Genomic DNA, 19,347 nt, shown 5'->3' with positions numbered 1-19,347 from the left:
TGACAGTAGTAAACATTACTTTCAATTTGTAAATATTGATAGAATTGTAGTGAAATAAATGAAAATTCCTTTAGTTAACAAAATAACTGGAAAACAAGGGTCAGAATGGTTCCATATTGAGGACTTTGCATCAAGACATCAGTTGACACATGTACTGCCATAGCCAAGAAGCCATATAACTCTGAAGTTTTTGAACTCCAAATTTCACTTTAATTTATAGACTTGCAAACGTGCATACACAAACAACCATCAGGATATGTGGTTTCTGTCCTTCTAAGCCCTCACAAATTTCAATTGCACTTCAGTCTTGTACCTGAATTTTCTCATATGTGAACAGGTTCCCTCTCAGAGAAAACACCAACAACTGAGTTAAACATTTGAAACAAAAGTAGTTAAACAGAGTTTCTGGTGGACCATTAGTTAACCCACAAAATATAAGTGTAAAAGTAAGCCAGGCAGAGGCCTTAGGGAAACAAGAAAATATCTAACTCCCCAAGTAAATTTGTTAACAAAAGGGGATCCAAGATATCACAGGATCAACTCAGTGGTAATACCATGCATGGTCTACAGCAGTGAAGCATTCTCGACTGGCTTCCATCTATGCATGGTGCAAATAAGGCTTTCTTCACCATTGGGCCAGCTTACACACTGAGCAAGAGAATGTAGTAAAAACTTGGAGGTGACCTATTGTTGTTTCAAGGGGTCTTGTGTTACACATGAACATTAGAACTCATGAATTCTGATTTTCTATGGACGTGTTTGGTTTGCCAGTCCACTACGGTAACTCTAAACATCGTCTTTACTACTCACGCCTCTAACAGTACCAAACAATGATATCCTTGACTTGTCTGACCCTCCCCTTGCCTGAAATAACTTTTGTGCCTTCCTGTACACCTAGGAAAAAACACAGTGCACTGCAATGGATGTTTCAAAACTGCCTTGTTGTCAAAGTTGTTTGAAATTGGACCAGTGGATTAAAAAATGTAACTGTGAGGAATTGCCAGATGTATAATTCATGTTGCTCATTAAAAAAAGACTAAAAAAATGGGGGATTCTCTAAATTCAGCATAATTGAGTAGAAAAATGCTATTCTGTGAAGCTAATCATTCTGGTAAGGCACTTAGTTACATGTTTGCCTGGCTGGGGTTAACATTGGCTTGATAGTTGTTTAATTTGTTCATTACCGTAGGTCTTCTGCACTCTGTTCCCAGAACTGTTGTAAGGTTTAGTCAGCAGAAATGATGTTTTGTCAGGCAAATTTAATCAGAGATAAATGTAAATGAAAAACTAAGCAACAAATCAATGCTATTTTTTTATGAGAACTTTATGAAAATTGAGCTTCAGTGTTTCTTGCAGGTGGCATATTGGAAAATTGTGGGATACATAGATGAAATTTTGTGGTTGGGGGGGGAATTTGTATACTACCTAATAAAAAGGGTAGCCCATAGTATATTGAGATACGAGCAATTCTTATTTGAGCTATCTATGTGTTTCAGCTCTATAAACAGGATATTGGCTCACTAAAATTTTTAATATAAATATTAGACCATAAGTAATATTTTAGATTTTTCAAACATGAACGCAACTATGTAAAAGTCATAATGCAGCAACTGCGGATAATGTCTAAAATATAGAGAGCGTGACAGAATGCACATAATTGAATCTACCAAAAAACATGGAAAAAATTTAGATGATAATTCTCTGTTGATTAGTGTAGTGTTTTGAATATACAAGATTACGTGCCACCTATTGATTTTTAGACGGAATTACATTTCCCTGTCCCTGAGGAGAAGCAAGCAGAAACTTACGAGCACTTTTATGGTGCTTTAAGGTAGAGGCCTCAATATTCTTCTAGAACAGATCTCTGTGCTCTCAGATGCCCTCTTCTGAGAAAGGTACAAATACAGTAATACATGTATATTGAAGACTAATGGTTTTCTCCCTTATTGTGAGGGAGAAATGAGCTTTGTGATCTGGAAATAGGGCATTATTTGAAGCTACAAAGCAATAAAACTCCTAACACAAACTCTGTTCTAACAAATTTCAGGGAAACTGCATAGGACATTTTCACGTAGAACCACGTTCATATAGAAAAGTATTATGTCTTTAAAGAAATGCTTGCCTAAGGGTAACAAATCTGGACTGATCAGCAAAAAGAATAGTATTGGTGCCATACGGTGTGATTAAAAGACCTTGTAAACTGTCCACTCTCAGTTAATTTCGGACATCCGGTAACTCACTTCCCCTCTGTGCTCTATTCTGGTCCCACCATATGTTGTTCACCAAGTTAGTTTACAAACATTCTGAGGTTATGCCTCTTAGTCAGGCTCTGGTCTTGGATGAGATTTCTATGTTCTGTTGTAATGCAAACAACAAAAATATAATGGAGACTACTCATTGCAAAATAGTCTTTTGTAGTATCGATTCTCCAGCGAGGAAGGAATGAAATGAGCTATTGTATTTAAATGCTGAACTTTCCCCATTCTTGTGTTGACTATCCTCTTTTCCAGCAGGCTGAGGGATAGTCACAAACGAAGACGTTTGCTCAAGCCACCGCTTCCCTTCCGATTTAGTTTTTAGTCTCCCAAGGGCAGAATTCTGCTGTTTGCTCCTGAATGAAACACTGCCAAATGGGAGTGTACCGGCTGTCTTCTGCACAGAAGAATAAAGTTAAGTGTAGGCTGTTATTGCTTGCTGGACAAAATGTTCATGTCCAAACAGAAATGACTTGCCTATTTGGGGCTCTTACAATGAAAAGCTGGAGAACACTGAAAAGGAAAACAAACATCTTTTTGACCTGGTTCACTCTTGAAAAAAAAGACACATTTTTAGATTCAGAGGAGAACTAGCTTCCAGTCCATTCCAAAAAGCTATTCTCTTTGTATCTAAGGAGTTTTCTTTTATTTATTCCTCCCACCCCCTGACTGTAGCATTCTCCAAAACCAGGTTGGGAGAAAGAAAATCAACCTCATGGACAGCAAGCAGAAATCTGGTTTTATTTTGTGGGTTTTTCCCTCCCCCCATTCTCCCTTTTTTCCTGAGTGTTGCATGTGCTGCCAGTACTGATGACTACCCAGACACTTCTGAGTAGGACATCTCACTCTGCTTGGGACAATTCACATGTGCTCACCAGGCAGACATTTGTCTGTGGTTGGCTCTAAAACCACAAGTTCCTGAAACTGAAATTGCAACAAAATTTAGGAGTTTTAATCATAACAGTATTCCCCAAAGTCTTTGTCCAGTTACCTGTTAGTATTCAGTCTGAGCTCTGTGTATTCAGGTCCCTCTAAAAATGGCATTGCTGCATTACCTGAGTACTATAGGATGATTTAACAGTTACATTTCTTGCCACTTTTCTTCCTCATCTGTATTTTGCTTTTGCCTGTGTAGAACTGATAAATGCTGATGCAGTTGTGGAATCAAATCTTAGTTGCTGATAAGTAGAGGGCATTTTGAAGTTGATAGCATCTTGCTTCACTATATTACTTGGGTAAAATTCAACCTTAAAAATAAAACAAAACTGGAAGCTAGTTCCCTTCAATATTTTCTTCTAGCTGGGCAATTGCCTTAGGAATTGCATATATTATATGTGTTTTTTTGGTATGCACTGGTGTATATCATGGATAGAAAAATAGTGAATGTATCTCAAATTAAAATACCAGGGCTGGTTTCACCAATATTTCTATTTTTTTCTTTGTCACTTTAGTCTTCTGGAATTCTAGGTCACATCTTAGATGTAAAAAACTGATATTTCGGCTATTGAAATTTGCAGTGACAGTCCTCACAAGCTCCTAGCTTGGAAAATGAGAAAATTTTCTGAATTCCTCCAATATTCATACTATTAAAAACAAAAATAAAAAAGTGAAGCCCAGGTTTAGAAGCTATGCAAGATAAGAAAGATTCAGCCTGTGGAGAGATGAACACCATAGATCAGTAATACAATATTTAAATCAATATACTTCCTGGCAGGATGTCAGTGCAAAGAGGAGCATGGGAGTAATGTGATCTCTTAACTCTGATGAAATGAGCAGCTGCATTCAAACCTGTTTCAAATGTGCTTGTCTGAAGTTCCTGAAAGAAGGAAACCATGGTTATAAACATGGATTTCTGGTGGCAGAAAGGTAGATAAGAAAGATAGGGGACAAACTGGGAAGGAAAAGATACAATTCTAGCCAGTTTGCTTTAGTGCCAAAGGTGAACTTACCTTCAATTTTCTTCATAATTACTCCTATCCTAAAAATAACATACCTGACATATTAAACATGGCTGAACATGACAGGAACAATTGTTTGAGTCCTTGATTCCTCTTATATTTGTGTGCATGCACCAGGAATTCTTCTACACTCCCAGCCTCTTTGGGGAAAATTCAAGATAAAACTCCTGGTTGTAGAAAATTTATAGTGAAAGCTGAAATTAGTGTGAAGTAACATAATCTCTGTTTTTTTAACTAGCTTTAGCTTAGCATAGACTGGCCCCATCAATATATTTGTTCTATGTACTTTGGTTTTATCTGTGTATATGCTCTATTTTTCATAGCTTTAAATTCAACACCTTCAGGAACTGTCTTGACAAGGAGAATGTCTAAGTTCTAACATCATGGGGGAAATGCCAACCTCTTCTGAGGGATGCAGCCATACATCTTTGAAACTCTTCCGTACCGTTTCAGAAACAGAACAAGAGTCTGGCTAGAACAGTAAGGTTCCCGAGACATCCAGCTTATGGGCAGACCTCTCCTGTTTCATTCACAGCTTTGTGGCATTGCCTGTAGGTTTGCATGGGCCTCACTGAGGGAGAGGTGTTGGTGGGAGGGAGACAGAAGGATGGAGAGAGAGAAGATTCTCCATCCAAGCCAGCTAGTGAGCATGCAAGAAGTTCATGATGTCTGAAAAAAAAAAAAAAAAGTTTTCTCCTTCTACCATTACTGCTCGGGTTGCCATGCAATAAAACTGCTTTCTCTCAGATCACTGTAGAAGGTTCTTAGAGGGCAAGAATGGAAAAACTTCTGCCTGTAATGGCATTAATTATTGTTTTTTTAAACAGTCATCCCCTTTGGTATTGCGTGCAGTGGTGTTTAAAGTGATGTTTTAAAAGTATTCCTAGTACATGGTAGATCTTCTTTACTGCTAAAACGAAGTAATTTTTTTATCTAAGTATCTGAATAACATATTATAGCTGCAGTACTGGGTTTTCTGAGTTGTTTTTTTTTCCTGCCTCCTACATGTTCTTTTGTTGTGGCTGGCCTCAGTCTTAGCAATTTAATCATGAGAATCTATTAATGGCGGAATCATTCATTAAGAGGTCCATGCTTCTGCAAAAAGAAAGATATAATACAGTGTTCCGTTATTGCTGTTGTTTTTTGAGACACATGATCAGCAGTTTCTGAAGGATACTGAAAAGGAAGAAGCTAGCACCAAATGCCTCCCTTGCACAAAACTGCTTGATTGGTGTAGTCTTTATTTGAGCAATTTACCATTAGAATCATGCTTGACCATTAATAAATTAAATAAATAGCATTTTTGGCTTCCTGGTAGAGAATCTGATATTTCCTGGCTTCCCACAGATGTCATTAAAGCCAAGTCCTAGTTCTTTGAAAAGTTACTGCCTGGCTTGTCTTCAAGGAACACTTCTTGTGTCCCATCTTAAATGCTGAGTACTGACCATGTACACCATGTTCTTACATTAATATACATATGGCTGTTTTGTAAAATTTTTTATTTTTTGTTTTTTATTTTTGACTAGGTCTAATAAGAAAGTAAGTGGGGAGTCAAAAAAGTTTTGGTAATAGTTTCCCAGAGTCAGCTGAATAGCCAGTCCCAAAGGAAAGATCTTGTATCTGTGAAGCTTGCAGGATGGAAAAGAATGATGCAGGGGATCAAACATGACTGTGTATATATATCATGCCACAGAACTGTACCTGATTTAATCTAGGCTATATTGCCTGCCTTTTGCTGCTAGTTGAAGAGAAATAACCATTTTCCAAGGGAAACTCTTCTGCTGTGAATGAAATTCAAAGTTTTCAAAAAATGAAGCATATCTGAATTTGTGTTTTTCGTATTTCTGTCGTTCTTCTTCCCATTATCTCATACAGTGCTTTTGATGGCTGTAGAATAGGTTTATAGTACTAAGTCTTCTTCCACGTATGTATTTACAGTTTTATCAGAGAGCTCAATGCTTCCAGGCATACTGATAAAGACAAGAGTAGGTGTTACATGCTGAAACAAGCAAATAGGTCTCACGGTTGCAGTTTTCCTGAGCAGTTAATGGAAGATACCACAGCAATCTTCTAGTTATGTCCCTCTCTCTTTCTCTCCACCTGAAGATCAATCCTGAAGCAGGCTGTTCTAAGAAATCGGAATTCAGAAATAGTCAGAAACTGCATCCTGAGCTCAGAAAGTGAAGTCACGTGCTTGAAAACTAGAGGAAGCACCGGAGCAGTCACTTGGCACAGATGGGCACTGTCATTACCTACTTTCCTGTCTTTTGGAGGATAGCTCCCAGTTGTGTTGGTGGACTTCTCCAAAATGATGCACTTGAACTCTGAGGTCAAAGCCATTACTCCAATTCCCAGAGAAGTGCCCTAACCACAAAACGATGGGCTATTTTGGGGGTTACACTACTGCCTGTCCAGCTCCAGAGCTGGACTGCTTTCAAGAATGCATGAGTTATAGGACCAGAAGGTCGGTATGCAGGAGGGAGCCTGACTTGGTAGATATTTTATGTTACACAGTAATTGGATACAAACAAGAAATAAAGCTAAGGCAGACAGCAATCCTGGGTCTTCCCCTCCTAGCTGAGTGCCCTGACCTCTTTGGATTACAGAGCTGGATCTTGTTGTTCCTGTTTCCTTGGCCAAAGTCTTTTTACGCTCCTGGGTACGTGATAGCACAGCTCCAGCATGACAGGTTTCATGAGCTTATGAACACGTACTTGAAGCTGATTTCTGTATCTAAAAGAGGTGAAAACTTAACCTGTGAAAAGCAAAGGCAGCCAGGCCCTGTTTTGTGTCTAGTGTAAGGTTATTTTCTGCACCAGTTCACACATTGAAAAAATGGGTTGGGGTGGGGAGTTGCAGCAGCTGGCACAAACTCCTAAAGAAGCTGAAAACTGTCACATAGGAGCTTCCATCATCCCTGCCATGGGGAGATCCTCAGTGCAGTGGGATTCATAGACCCAGGCTGTCATTTGCACAAGTTTTAGCGGTTTTCAACACTTGAGACCACATGCCAGGTAATTCTTTGATATCCAAGCAGGACAGAACTGCTCTGTTCTTGCCAGAAGCTGGAGTCTTCTCACTTATATTTTGTTTCTTCTCATTCTGCTCTGTGTGCAGACAGGCAGCATTCACCATGTTGCTTTGCATTCAGGCGTAGTTTACCACAATGATCTGTTTTTATGAGAACAGCAAAGTTTCTCTTCTCTTTGCATGTAATTACCTAAAACGTAGGTAGTCCATGGCATGTTGCTGGCACCGGGTGACCTTGTTTGCACCCTTGCTGGCTTGTGTGCCAGGGTTTAGGAAGGCGTGATTTACCAGCTTGTCAGGGGCAACCCTGTGATTAGAAATTCCATGATCTGACATGATACACATTTGACCTGCTAGTGTAAAATAGAGTAATAAACTCCCTTTACATATTTGAGGGTTCAGGTTTGAGTGGGATCAGTGACAGAACTAGGTGTTGCATTCCTACCTGTCTGTAGAAGTTCTTGTTAACATGCACTGTAGTGTTTGATTTATAACCATACAATAGTGGCTTTGATTAATAATGCTTTATGAGTTGTAAACATAGACTTACTGAATAAATCTTACTTATTCTGTTGGATGGCTTTCCATGCCCACATAAAACTGTTTCAGAAATTATAAAGCTATTATAATGTTTCTCTACATTATAGACTTTGTTAGCTGTCTGCCAGCTTACAAAATTCCTGTGTAGGAATCCTTGACATGAAAGGGAAGTTGTTTTAACTTCCATTTTGCGATGATAAAGGGTGGTTGTGGTAAGACAGGGTTTCACAAAGAAAGGGGTTGGGGAAAGCATCTCTCCTTTTGATGTTTCTCTAGACCTATACTTTTCTCTTCCCTATCAGAATAAGAGAAATGAAACTGGAGAGGTGATATCCCCGCTGAAAAGGGCCAAACTCCCTCCCTGAAGGACAGTAGAGTTAGTATAATTACTTTGTGTTCTTGCATTTAAAAGAAAAGTAGAAGAGTATGTCAGAGGAGTGCTGGCATAAGACACCTTGTGGAGTGCTCTCCTCTGTCTTTTTCTAGAAGATGTAGTCTTGTAATACCCGTTTTTTTTCCCCTTCCCTTTATACATAAAACAAAAGCAATGGGCATCAGTTGTTTTATCTACTACTGAAAAGCAGCCATCAGTACAGAATAACATGAGAACAATTTGAGAGGAAGCGTGGAACACTATATTCAACTGAAACTAATTACCTGATTAGATTTTGGCCTGGCTGTGGGGGTTGACATCCAATGGTCTTGGCAACAATACTGTGAACAAAGCCAAGTCTGGTCTTGATTCATTTAAAGAATCTGGACAAACCTTCTGGACCTTGTGTGCTGAATGCTAAGCAGTGCAAAAATAGGCCACTGATTTAAAGTGCCCATGACTACCATGGATGTCAGCAGGCACCTGGCATACTTACAGATGAATGAGCTTTTTTGAGTTTTAGAAACACTTGTTTCTATTGAAAGGTGATTCTGTTTCAAGCGTGCAATCTGGTGAAATTTTAGGTCTGCATCAGAGCATTCTCCACTCTCAGCAGTAGGATTAGCACTTTCATTTCCTTTAGCACTTCCAACTTCTCCCCTTAAATTTTAGTCAAAAACTGACATTGAGATCTTGTAAACTTAGAAGATTACCTAAAAGATGTTGTCTTACCTACTCTGCTATAGTAGTTCCTTCTCTTTATCTCTCCAGAGGTTAACTACATGTTAAGTCTGCTTTGTAGGGTGAGAAGTATTTGTTATTGCTGTGGCAGTCTTCTCTTAGGTCTTCACCGTAAACACATTTTTCATCTGTTGGTGTCTTTGTTAGGAAAATAGCATGTTTTTATGTTAGGACTACCTATACAACATCTCAAGTGTCTACTGTGTTAGACATATCTATATTTATTGGAGTGATGGTATTTGCTGTCTTGGCATCACACTGAAGGAAAAAAAAAAAAAGCATTACTTGGAAGGGTTTGAAGCTTTACTGGGAAGAGACGGATGACTTTTTCATCTCTACACTATTACAAAAATACAGTCCATTAAGAGCAAAGGTCTTTTAGAAAGACTTGAAGTGTCCTTACCTCTGAACTGGAAGCTTCTGAGCTGCACCCATTTCTGGCCCCCTAGAAATACTCTTCCCTCCCTTCCCTGAGAGAACAAAATTAAATAAACTGTCAAATGAGCTGTGACAGTTCATTGGTGAGCATTGGCTTCATGAGGAAATTTAGTACTTCTACTCTGATATCATGGAAGCAGATTTAAACACACTACTAAACTGAATTGGACAAGTTGTTGATGAAAATCTAGGAGCTGGTAAGAGATGCTCTGCAGAACAAGAAATTCTAATAGACAACCATAGGAAAAAATATTTTTGCCAACTGGCTTATTATTTTAAGTTAACAACTGGCTTATTCTCTAACCTATTCCTTAACATCTAAAGTAAATATTGAATTCTCCCCTGTTTACAAACCTTCTTAAGCTATTTGCCTAGGAGGCCTTGCAGTAATGAAGTCCTCAAAGTTGTGTTTAAGCATTTCCTCCTGTTGCAATAGCAAATCCAACAAGTTTTCGGCCTCCCACAAAGACAGCAAACGCAAGGCTGTAAGAGCCTTAATCCCCAAAACATTTCAGAAGCAATTTGAAATAACAAAACTATGCTTTTGGACACCTTTCACTCCTTCAGCATGGAACTTGTCTAGATAGGGACTCCAGGGTTGAACAGGCAGACGGGAGTTCACCTCATGTAACCTGGTATTCCCTTCTCCTCTCCACAGCCATCCGCAAATGAGCTGTCACAGTATTGGCAGGAGTCTCCTGAGCCTTCACTAGCCAGGAGTTTGCCCAGCTCTTTGGCCCAGGATTTCACAGAAAAGGAGGAAACCTTTCTTGCTGAAGCTTCTGTAAAATCACTGGTTCAGTGATGAAAGCAGCAGCTTCCCTATGGGGGAAAGAGAGTAGCTGGAAGCTTGGAGAGGGGAGGAGTGCTGTGACTTTCAACAGGGCCTGGCCTCTTTGTGATAGATATTCACCCTAGAATATACCCCTAATCTCCTAGGAAAAGTGGTGAGATTGCAAAGGCAGTAAGGTCTCCATTTCTTCTAACAGCACGTGTAAAGTTAAAACTCCATTACAATCTTCTGGTTTGAAACTGTGTCTCTTCTAACAGCTACTTGTATTGCTGTTGCAGGATGATTTGGAAATTTGCCTTGTCGGTCTTCCTGATGGCAGCGCTGGTTAGACTAACAGACACCAGGAAAAACCGCCCTGCGGGAGCCATCCCATCCCCATACAAAGACAGCAGCAGCAACAACTCGGAGAGGAGGCAGCAGCTGAACAAGGAGGTGCTGGCCTCCAGCCAGGAGGCGCTTGTGGTCACTGAGAGGAAGTACCTCAAGAGCGACTGGTGCAAAACGCAGCCCCTGCGGCAGACTGTCAGTGAGGAGGGCTGCATAAGCCGCACCATCATCAACCGCTTCTGCTATGGGCAGTGCAACTCCTTCTACATACCGCGGCATGTGAAAAAGGAGGAGGAGTCCTTCCAGTCCTGTGCTTTCTGCAAGCCACATAAGGTCACCTCTTCGACAGTGCAGCTGGAGTGCCCTGAGCTGGACCCACCTTTCCGACTCAAGAAAATTCAGAAGGTGAAGCAGTGCCGCTGCATGTCTGTGAATTTGAACAACTCGGGCAAATTGTGAGAGCAGGCGTGTAGCTACTAATTGGTGTTGTCTCCGCCAGACTTACTGCTGCCTCTCCTCTTCTGTTGGGCAGACTGTCTCTTCTTGGTTTGTTTTTTCCTTTTTTTTTTTGTTTTCTTTTTTGTTTGTTTGTTTTCTTTCAGAAGGCATCTCTCCAGCAAGGAAAGGCTCCTTGTCACTTGCCTACTGGAATAAAGCTTTTTAATGGGCTGTGTTATGCACTTCACCATAAAGTTTCAGCATATGTCCAATATCATCTGGCGGTTGAACCTTCCAGAGTGGAGCAAGCTCCCAGAAGTTGGGATTGATCATCTAAGTGACCAGTTGGCTGAATCCAGCATTAAATGTTTCCACTGTGTGGAGTAAAGCCCCCTGCCCTACACTCCAGTCCCTTCCACGAGAAGAGAACGCCTTCCTGGTGCGTTGGTCCGGAGCTTGCTGCACTCTGACGTGCTGGGGTGCGGCCCGGAACCGGGTGATGCAGACAAGGAGAGTAGCAAGGAGTAACACGCGGAAAGAAAGTGAGACCCTCTGATGAGGCTCAGCTTCTTAAGACAGCTTTAATTGTGCAATGACAAACTGTTCAGGGCTTGTAGTCTGAACTGCAGATGAGAACTGGAAGGGAGAGGGCGAAGCATCAGGTTAGCCACCATGATCACATCAGCAGATTGAAGATGGATTCTTATGCTGCTGTGGCTGGAATACACTGAACATGTGGTCTCTGCAGCAGTGTTTGTTTTGTAACCTAGTTATAGTAAACAGCTGTTTAAAGTATTATAGACCTAGCCATGTATATTTTTCTTGTGGCAGAATATGCCAGAGATTAAAATGTGTTGAGTAAGAGATTTGCTTGCTAGGTCAGCTGCCTGGCTTAAAATGAACGTTTTAACTAGGCTTTTAGTAGGTTTTGTGTGTTATATATGTGTGTGTTTCTTACTTCAAAAGGACAACATCCATTTATTACCTTATATTTATGCCTGCTCAGACTGGGAAAGGTGGATGGGTAGTGGGAGGGGAGCTGAGAACACTAACAGTGTTTCACTTAAGGTATAAAAGCACTGTTGCACAAAGAACAAAATTTGGTCATTGCTGGTCCGAATACAAAAGCGGCCTTATGCATTAGTGTCATCAGGTGTTGGGAGTGGCACCTCTCCCATGACTGGAAACCATGCTAACATGTTAGGGTTGAAGGACAGACCCATCAGTCAGTGCTGCGGGAATGGGTCACAGCTGTATGAACAGGGGGAGAGTCAGCAGTAATCACTACAGCTCTGGTGGTCCACTGTGCTTTTGAGTTCTACATAATCAAGTGTTGGTGAACACTTGCAGTTCATTTTGATCATACTATGTTGTTATTCAGTTGGTGGAGTTTAGCATGTCCTGTATATCCTGTTTGTTCCAGTTCTGATCTGTATTAGTACCAGCTGCATTAAAATCCTAAGATGTCTAAAAACAAACCAGCCCCTTTCCCCAAACCAAAGCCTATGCATGCTCAATCGTCTGAAGCTTACAAATTAAAAATGACAAGTTGGCTCCCTGATGCATGAATTAGGGCTCAGCATCTGCGTCTACTGAAACCAGCTTGCTGTGAGAACTCTTTCCTGCCAGTCTCTTTACATGCAGCCACTTCAAGGGGTTAACATGTTTAGGCATCTGGCCAGCCAAAGAGTTCAGTGCCACATTATGCGAGACAGGCTGCTCTAAGAGGCTTTTGGGACTGAGCTCCACAAGAGCTCACCAAGCGGTTTATGGGGATTGGCACAGGCAGGATGAGGTTGGTCAAGTATGTAGCCCTATTAGGTTAACAGCCATAGGTTTTCTGCTGTGATCGTTCAGAAGTGCACAGGGAGACCCTTCACACTGGGTTGCTTTAGAGGCTGTCACTGCGATGCTGCCAGAGTCATGCCAGATGCTGCCAGCCACCAAACAGGCAATGTTCATTCTAGGCTTGATAGTATCGATGTGGGTGTGGGGGAAGGTGGCAATAGCTGTAATCTGTTATGACTCCAGGGATCTCAGTCTCCACTTGAAAGAAATGAACTGAAAGTCAGGCATTTTGGACTGGAGAGAGAAAAACACCCTAGTGACTTCAGTTAGGAAAAATGTGCAAGAATCTTTATCTTTAAGCTATGCCCTGCCTGTTTTTTTCACCAGATTGCAATATGAATATGCTGCAGCTTAAAGCTCCTTCTAGGAGCTGTGTTTATGTAAAAATTGAGTTGAGCTTGTAATGGTTAAAACTGTATTTAATTCTTGTTTTATAAATGAAAACAAAAATGAAGAAATGCTATAAGTATAATGTAATTATTTTATAGGTCTACTATTAAATTATAGATTAAATAATAAAGCTACTATAGGGTTATATGTCATCCAGGTGTACAGGTTTTACTTCAACACCTTGTGTCCAGCCACTCTCTAATCAGTATGTTTTCCAGCTTCCTTTTGACCCTACTAAATGCAGGCAAATGGATTTTCCTAACAGCTTGGGAAAGCCTAGCTACTGCTCCCCTTGTCCCCTACCCCACCGCTCCACTGCAAAGGTACCTGCAAGTGAAGAGAGAAAAACTAATAGCAGATTCTGGAGTCATTTATTCATGTACAAATTCTGGCCTTTTTTTGGTTAACTGACAAGAGGGCAACAAAAGCTCCATCACTGGCTGAACTGCTGACATCATTTGTGGTAAGAGAAGTAACTATTATCTCAACCTGAGTGATTTTACTTCAAATGCAGGTAGATCCTTATGTAATAGGCACCAACATACCCCATAGGAAAAAAAAAATCTATGTTAAGATATAGGTGAGTTTGAACTCTTGCTATCAACTCTTGAAGGAGTACACTGTATGGATCTCAAAGTATAGGGTAGTGTGTATTGCTTGCTTGTTTGTTTGCTTGTTTCCAACCCAGGGAAAAGGTAGTTACAAAATAATCTTGAAGGAAAACATGAGTGAGCCATCATGTGGCCAGAAGAGATGCCTGTTGCGGTCCTTGAAAGAACACCACAACTAGCAAGGGAGGGCTGTCTCCTTTATGGCAGAGTAACTGACATCTGCAGAAACCCTTTGCTGTCTTCCCTTCCCCCAATGTCTTGACCAAATCCTCTCATAGTTCAGCAATTTAATTTGTGAGTTTTGCTTGTTTGGTTTTTAAGTAATTTGGTTTTACTGTTCTGCTGTGCTTTCATTACCTAAGTAAGTATGGTCAGGGCCCTCTGCTCAGAACCTGCAAATGACTCCATCACTTGCCTCAAAAGAAGCTCAGGCAGCCATCTCCTCCAACACCCCACTCTCGTTTCTGCCCATCTCTTAGCCACTGTCATGCTTTTCCCGTAGCTTCATTGCCCAGCACCCACCTGAACTTCCATCTGTTTGCATTACAACCTAGATTCCACCTTGGCTCTCCCTGCCTCTAGCTGCCTGACTACCAAAGCGTACCAGAGGTTTACGCAGTAATCCAATGAAGTCCCTGTTGTGGAAGCAGTCCAAGACCAAGGCAAAACTCCCAGCGTTGACGGAAGAGGCACTAGGTCAGATAGATCCTGTATTTCTTAAATGTGACTGGTGTTGTGGGACAGGAAGAGGAGACAACTAACAAATGTTAGCTCTACCACTGTGGAACTGCTGACGTGGCAGGGCACCAGTCTGTGGTGAGTGACAAATGAATACTCCCAGTTTCTAAGAGCTTAAATTTGAGCTACAGATGAGAATAAATAAGAAAATAGCTTTGACTCAACACAAAGTTTATCTTTCTTTATCTTCAGAGAGACACCATGCTTTTGAGACAATGGACTTACAAGTAGAAGCTTTTACAAGTAGGTTGGATGAACGTTTATCAGATACAGATGGGTCTGCCATAAGCAAGAGAATAACCTGGAAAACCTGTTCCATAACATGAGTCCCATTTGATTGATGGGCAGTAGATCTGAATGACATTGGGCATTCTTTTTTTTGTCTTCTTCCTTTGCTGACCAGTTCATATTATCTTCAGAAAAAATCAACTCTATCAGTTTTCACTTATTATATCTACAGCAGTTCAAATTTGGTGTAACTTAAGTAAACTGATATAAAGGACTTGGCATAAACTCAGTTCTCCATATTAACCTAGAGCATGCAAGAAAATAATGACAATGAAAAGACTTGCTACATCTTCTCTCAATGAAATTAATAACTGCTTCCAACTTCTTAAGCTGATCACTGAGAAATCAGGCAAGAAAAAATGACAACATATGGAAGATATTACTAATTGCATTCCCAATGCCACTGTTGGTTAATACTTAACTGACTTTTGGAAGTGCTTTGGGATGATGAAAGTTGCTACAAAAAAGCTAACCACTACTGCGTCATAACACATATGACAAAGTACCATGCTTCTGAAAGACTTTAATTTGCAAAGCAAAACAACACAAATCTTCATAGCTCCTCATAAAAGCCAGACTTTTATTCTCATACTCAGTAAGTTACATCCACTGCTCAGGTATGAAAGTCCTTATTTAGCTGCTGCAATTTAAGTAACTGAGTAATATATGGGGTTCACAATCAACAAAGGTTCAGAACATGTGGCATGTTTGGTGTTGCAATAAACAGGGGGTGAAGGGACTTAAAGGGCTGTTCCACCTCTTAAAAAAACAAACAAATAACATTACAAACAAACAAACAAAATAACATTAGGCCAGAATTCTGTAAAAAGCCAAGTGTGTCACTGAACAAAATAGCAATGGTGAGAGTTAGTCTGGGATTCCACTCTGGGAGTGCTGTAGGTCAGCTATGACAGTGCACATATGGGCCACTTTACTCTGTATAGAAGTTAAAATAACTGTTTCCAACCTGTTTTCAAGAGACATGCTCAAATAGGTTGAGCCAGAGCACAGTGAAAGAGGAAAATCTACATAGCAGCTTGTTTCTTCAGATCATAGCATGGTACTGCCAGCTACAGTCAGCCTTTGACAGAATTGCAAATAACTTTTAGCATCTGCGTTGCAGATCCTGTGAAAAGGGTAGCATGTACTTATGTTAATATGTATGTAACAGTACTACAAGGTTGTTGGACATATATGAAGTGTCTTTAATGATGTAAAACAACATATACATATTTTCATAAATTTGCATATAAAAGACATAGTATGCAGATAATACTTTTGAAAGCATATTTTTGTCCTGATAGGAATTTCATGAGCCTGTTGGCAGTGTTAATAGAAACAGGCACTGTAGGCAGTGTTAATAGGAACAGGTTAAAGGCGCCTTAATAGTAAGAATGCAGTCAGGCTTCTATTGTGTATCAAATCAGCTCCACAGCTGCAAAGAGATGGATTTGAACCACCTAAGCCTAATGCACTACTGGAAGGTCTGCACAAGCCAGAGAAGTGAGTGATACAGTCTGACTGGGTAAAGGACTCTGAAGGTCCTCACTATCACCATCCAGGGAAGAAATCATATGTCTACATAACCTGGAATTACTGTCACTGTGCTTCCAAATGGCAAGGAAAGAGAATCCCTGTTTCTACTGATCCCTTCGTAAAGGTTTTTCCTTAACTAGAAGTGGTGCTTTGGGATTGAATGGTTGCAAGCAAACTACAGCACAGCCTGAGAGTGAAGAGAGAAGGCAACTATTTTGTTGTTATTCATTTTATTTTCATATAAATTAACATTCTAAAAAAAATTGAAATAGAAACACTAAATACAGTATTGCACATAGTGATCTTTGTTAGATGATCTATTATTTCATTTAGTATAGTAATATACATACTGTAGGTACTGAAGGAAACAGGAAGGCTACAAATGAAAACATGCTACTGTATCCTTGCACTTAGGAGCAAAGTTAAGAGGAAAAGACTACTGTTTATATAAATACAAACATGGATTTGAATCAGTGCCATTAAAATAGCTTTATTTTTTAAAGATTTTTTTTTTCCATAAGTTAGTTGTAACAACAAATAATCTCTTCACTTCCCCAAATAGTAATGTTACTCCCATCAACACAAAGTTTTAGAACTCTATTCTTGGTAATTTATATCCCTGCCAGAAATTATTACAACAACAGAATTTCAAATAGGTTTGTCAGCAACAGGAGACTTGCTTTTCACATAGTGAAAAAAAACATCATTTCTAGTGCTTGGTATATGTGAAGAATAACAGATTCCTGAGGTCAAATTTCACACTTTCGTTTATGACACCTTGTATAATATATTAGCCTCTGGAGCACTAGGAATGTCTCATAATGTGCTAGATTAGACAGGGAACAACACACCCCAGCAGGTTAGACCTCATTTGCTTTACCCCAGCATCTTTCAGGCTCCAAGGCTGTGAGCATGTGCATCTAGTTCAATTGCACACACTGGTTACTTCAGGAAAAGCCAGCCATGAAAGCAAAATGTTATCAATCAGGCTGATTGGTTTGGGGCTATTTATTTAAGACCAGAGGAATGGGTTGTTACTGTGAGCATATCAAGGCTGATATAGTAAATTCTGGATTGAAAATAGGAATTAAGCACGTGGTCTAAAATGGAAGCCCTAAGTCATAGATTTCAATCATTGACCTCCTAGGCAGGGAGGCTGAAAGCCTGGAGGAAAAGTCTGCAATTACATTAAGTGTGAAATTGATGTCAATTAGTTGGTAGTCTTAAGTCTGTCACTAGAATTGGCCACTGTTTTCCATAAATGTCAATCTCCATGTGTGTCTTTTAATGGCTCTCTAAAGGAGTTTTAAATTAACTGCAAAGCTAATTCCAGAAGGGAATTCATGTACATGTGACCGAAAGCCTGCCTGACATAACTGATCAGCAGTTAAAACTATACTACACCTTCTAAAGTTCATGTAAAAGTATTAGCTACTTTATAATGTTAACAAACTATAATAGCCAAATCTCTCTCATACTCTCCATAGTACTTCTGTGCTTTTCTGTATTTTCCTGCTTTTCGTTTTTATTTTTTTAAATGCTGGATTTCTGACCTCACCATTACCACCTGACATTCACTATCTGGCAAAAGATGAAGTAAAAGTATGCTGCCTTATCGATTTTAAAGATAGTTATAGTAAACATCTTGTTCCACAAATATTTAGTCATGGAGGGCAACCAAACGAGTTGGGAAAGCATTGATTATACTGTATAAACAGCACTTAACGATTCAAAATACAAACTACAAATGCCAACATGAAACGGATACAAACAATTCACTAGGAGTAACATTTCTTTCCCTAATCTAAGTGCAGTGCCATGAAGTATTTGTGTTAGACAGATGTTGCCAGTAGGAATGGAAATGTTTTACTTTATCAAGTAGCATTCTTATAAAGTTCAACTTAATGCAGTTTCCAGCATGTTCAGAACTGATGCAGATGCTGCTTTTTATGCATGCTGACTTGGCCTATTTGTAATATACCATACACTTAACAAAATATCATTTTTGAGTGGAAAAGGAGATACAGAGTACAGGGAAGGTGTTTCAAGTCCATACCTAGTCTATTGCTGGGCACTCCATTAAAGTGATTACACACTCACTCATGAATGTATATTAACACATCAATTGGTGGAAAACTCTAGAGAACAAAAAGCGAATTCAAAAAGGTCAAGAAAGCAAATGATCAGGATGATGTAGTTTCCTTCCCCTTCACCCCCCACCCACAGACATGTTGAGTTTTGGTAACCAGGTAACAATGGCTTTTGCTTTTCTTCTCTCAGATTTTCATACTTATCTTGGCTTTCTGAAAAATAATAAATAATTAAAAAAAGCAGAAATTGAGTATACATAAAAATATCACACATATGTAAAGCACACAAACACATAGGCTAACATTGAATTATACTTACTCTGGAGTTGAATTCACAAATAACATCCCTTTGAAACTAGAACTGAAGTAAAGTGCAGCTAAACACTGCTTGTGAAATATTTTGTTTACTTCCCTTTTCACTCTATCAAATTTTCAGTAACTGGGAATGACTGCAGTGGTAAATGAACCAAGATCCTGGTATTCAGGCCTATCTGTAAGTCCAAGTTTCAGTGACTATAATAATGGTAATGATACGGGAATAATTAAGCCTATAGTTATTTTTAGAAACTATATCTCAGTGCTTTACATTCAGCAAGATGCAGGGGAGATGGAGAAATCCAAACTAACTTTTTTTTTTTTAAAGCCTCTTGATCCAGTTTCAAATAAAATTGATAAAATAAAAGCTAGTTTATCATTCCTAACCAAGCCGTTACCTTGTTTACATATCCTGTGGCATGAACCACAGCCAAAACTCCCTAAATACACCACCATTTTTTGGAGCTAAACCTCTTAACATTAAGAAACAAACGCCATATCATATCTTCATGTTTCAGATTATGCTAGCTGGAATAAAGTAAATTACAACCTGCTTCATCTGACAGATGCGTCATAGTAAAATAACCATGACAACAAAACAAAAAACAATTAAATAATGCTTGGGGGGCACATGAAAA

At 39.6% G+C, this 19,347-nt stretch overlaps 2 protein-coding genes across 7 annotated transcripts in view; one reads left to right on the top strand and one right to left on the bottom strand.

The window, feature by feature from the left end:
* GREM2 (gremlin 2, DAN family BMP antagonist) overlaps positions 1-13,280 on the top strand; it is a 39,730-nt gene extending 26,450 nt beyond the window's left edge. For all 3 annotated transcript variants that reach the window (XM_040551868.1, XM_040551869.1, XM_040551871.1), the window contains one exon: positions 10,407-13,280. In XM_040551868.1, the coding sequence (XP_040407802.1) occupies positions 10,407-10,914 (508 nt within the window). In that variant the 3' untranslated portion in view covers positions 10,915-13,280. The remainder of the gene's footprint in view (positions 1-10,406) is intronic.
* A 397-nt stretch (positions 13,281-13,677) lies between these two features.
* FMN2 (formin 2) overlaps positions 13,678-19,347 on the bottom strand; it is a 199,117-nt gene continuing 193,447 nt past the window's right edge. For all 4 annotated transcript variants that reach the window (XM_040551865.1, XM_040551864.1, XM_040551867.1 and 1 more), the window contains one exon: positions 13,678-18,607. In XM_040551865.1, the coding sequence (XP_040407799.1) occupies positions 18,581-18,607 (27 nt within the window). In that variant the 3' untranslated portion in view covers positions 13,678-18,580. The remainder of the gene's footprint in view (positions 18,608-19,347) is intronic.

This window comes from Cygnus olor, chromosome 3 (genome assembly GCF_009769625.2).
Source record: "Cygnus olor isolate bCygOlo1 chromosome 3, bCygOlo1.pri.v2, whole genome shotgun sequence".
Taxonomy (NCBI): Eukaryota; Metazoa; Chordata; class Aves; order Anseriformes; family Anatidae; genus Cygnus; species Cygnus olor.
Note: the sequence above shows the minus strand (reverse complement) of the source record. Positions and strands in the feature narration are given on the sequence as shown.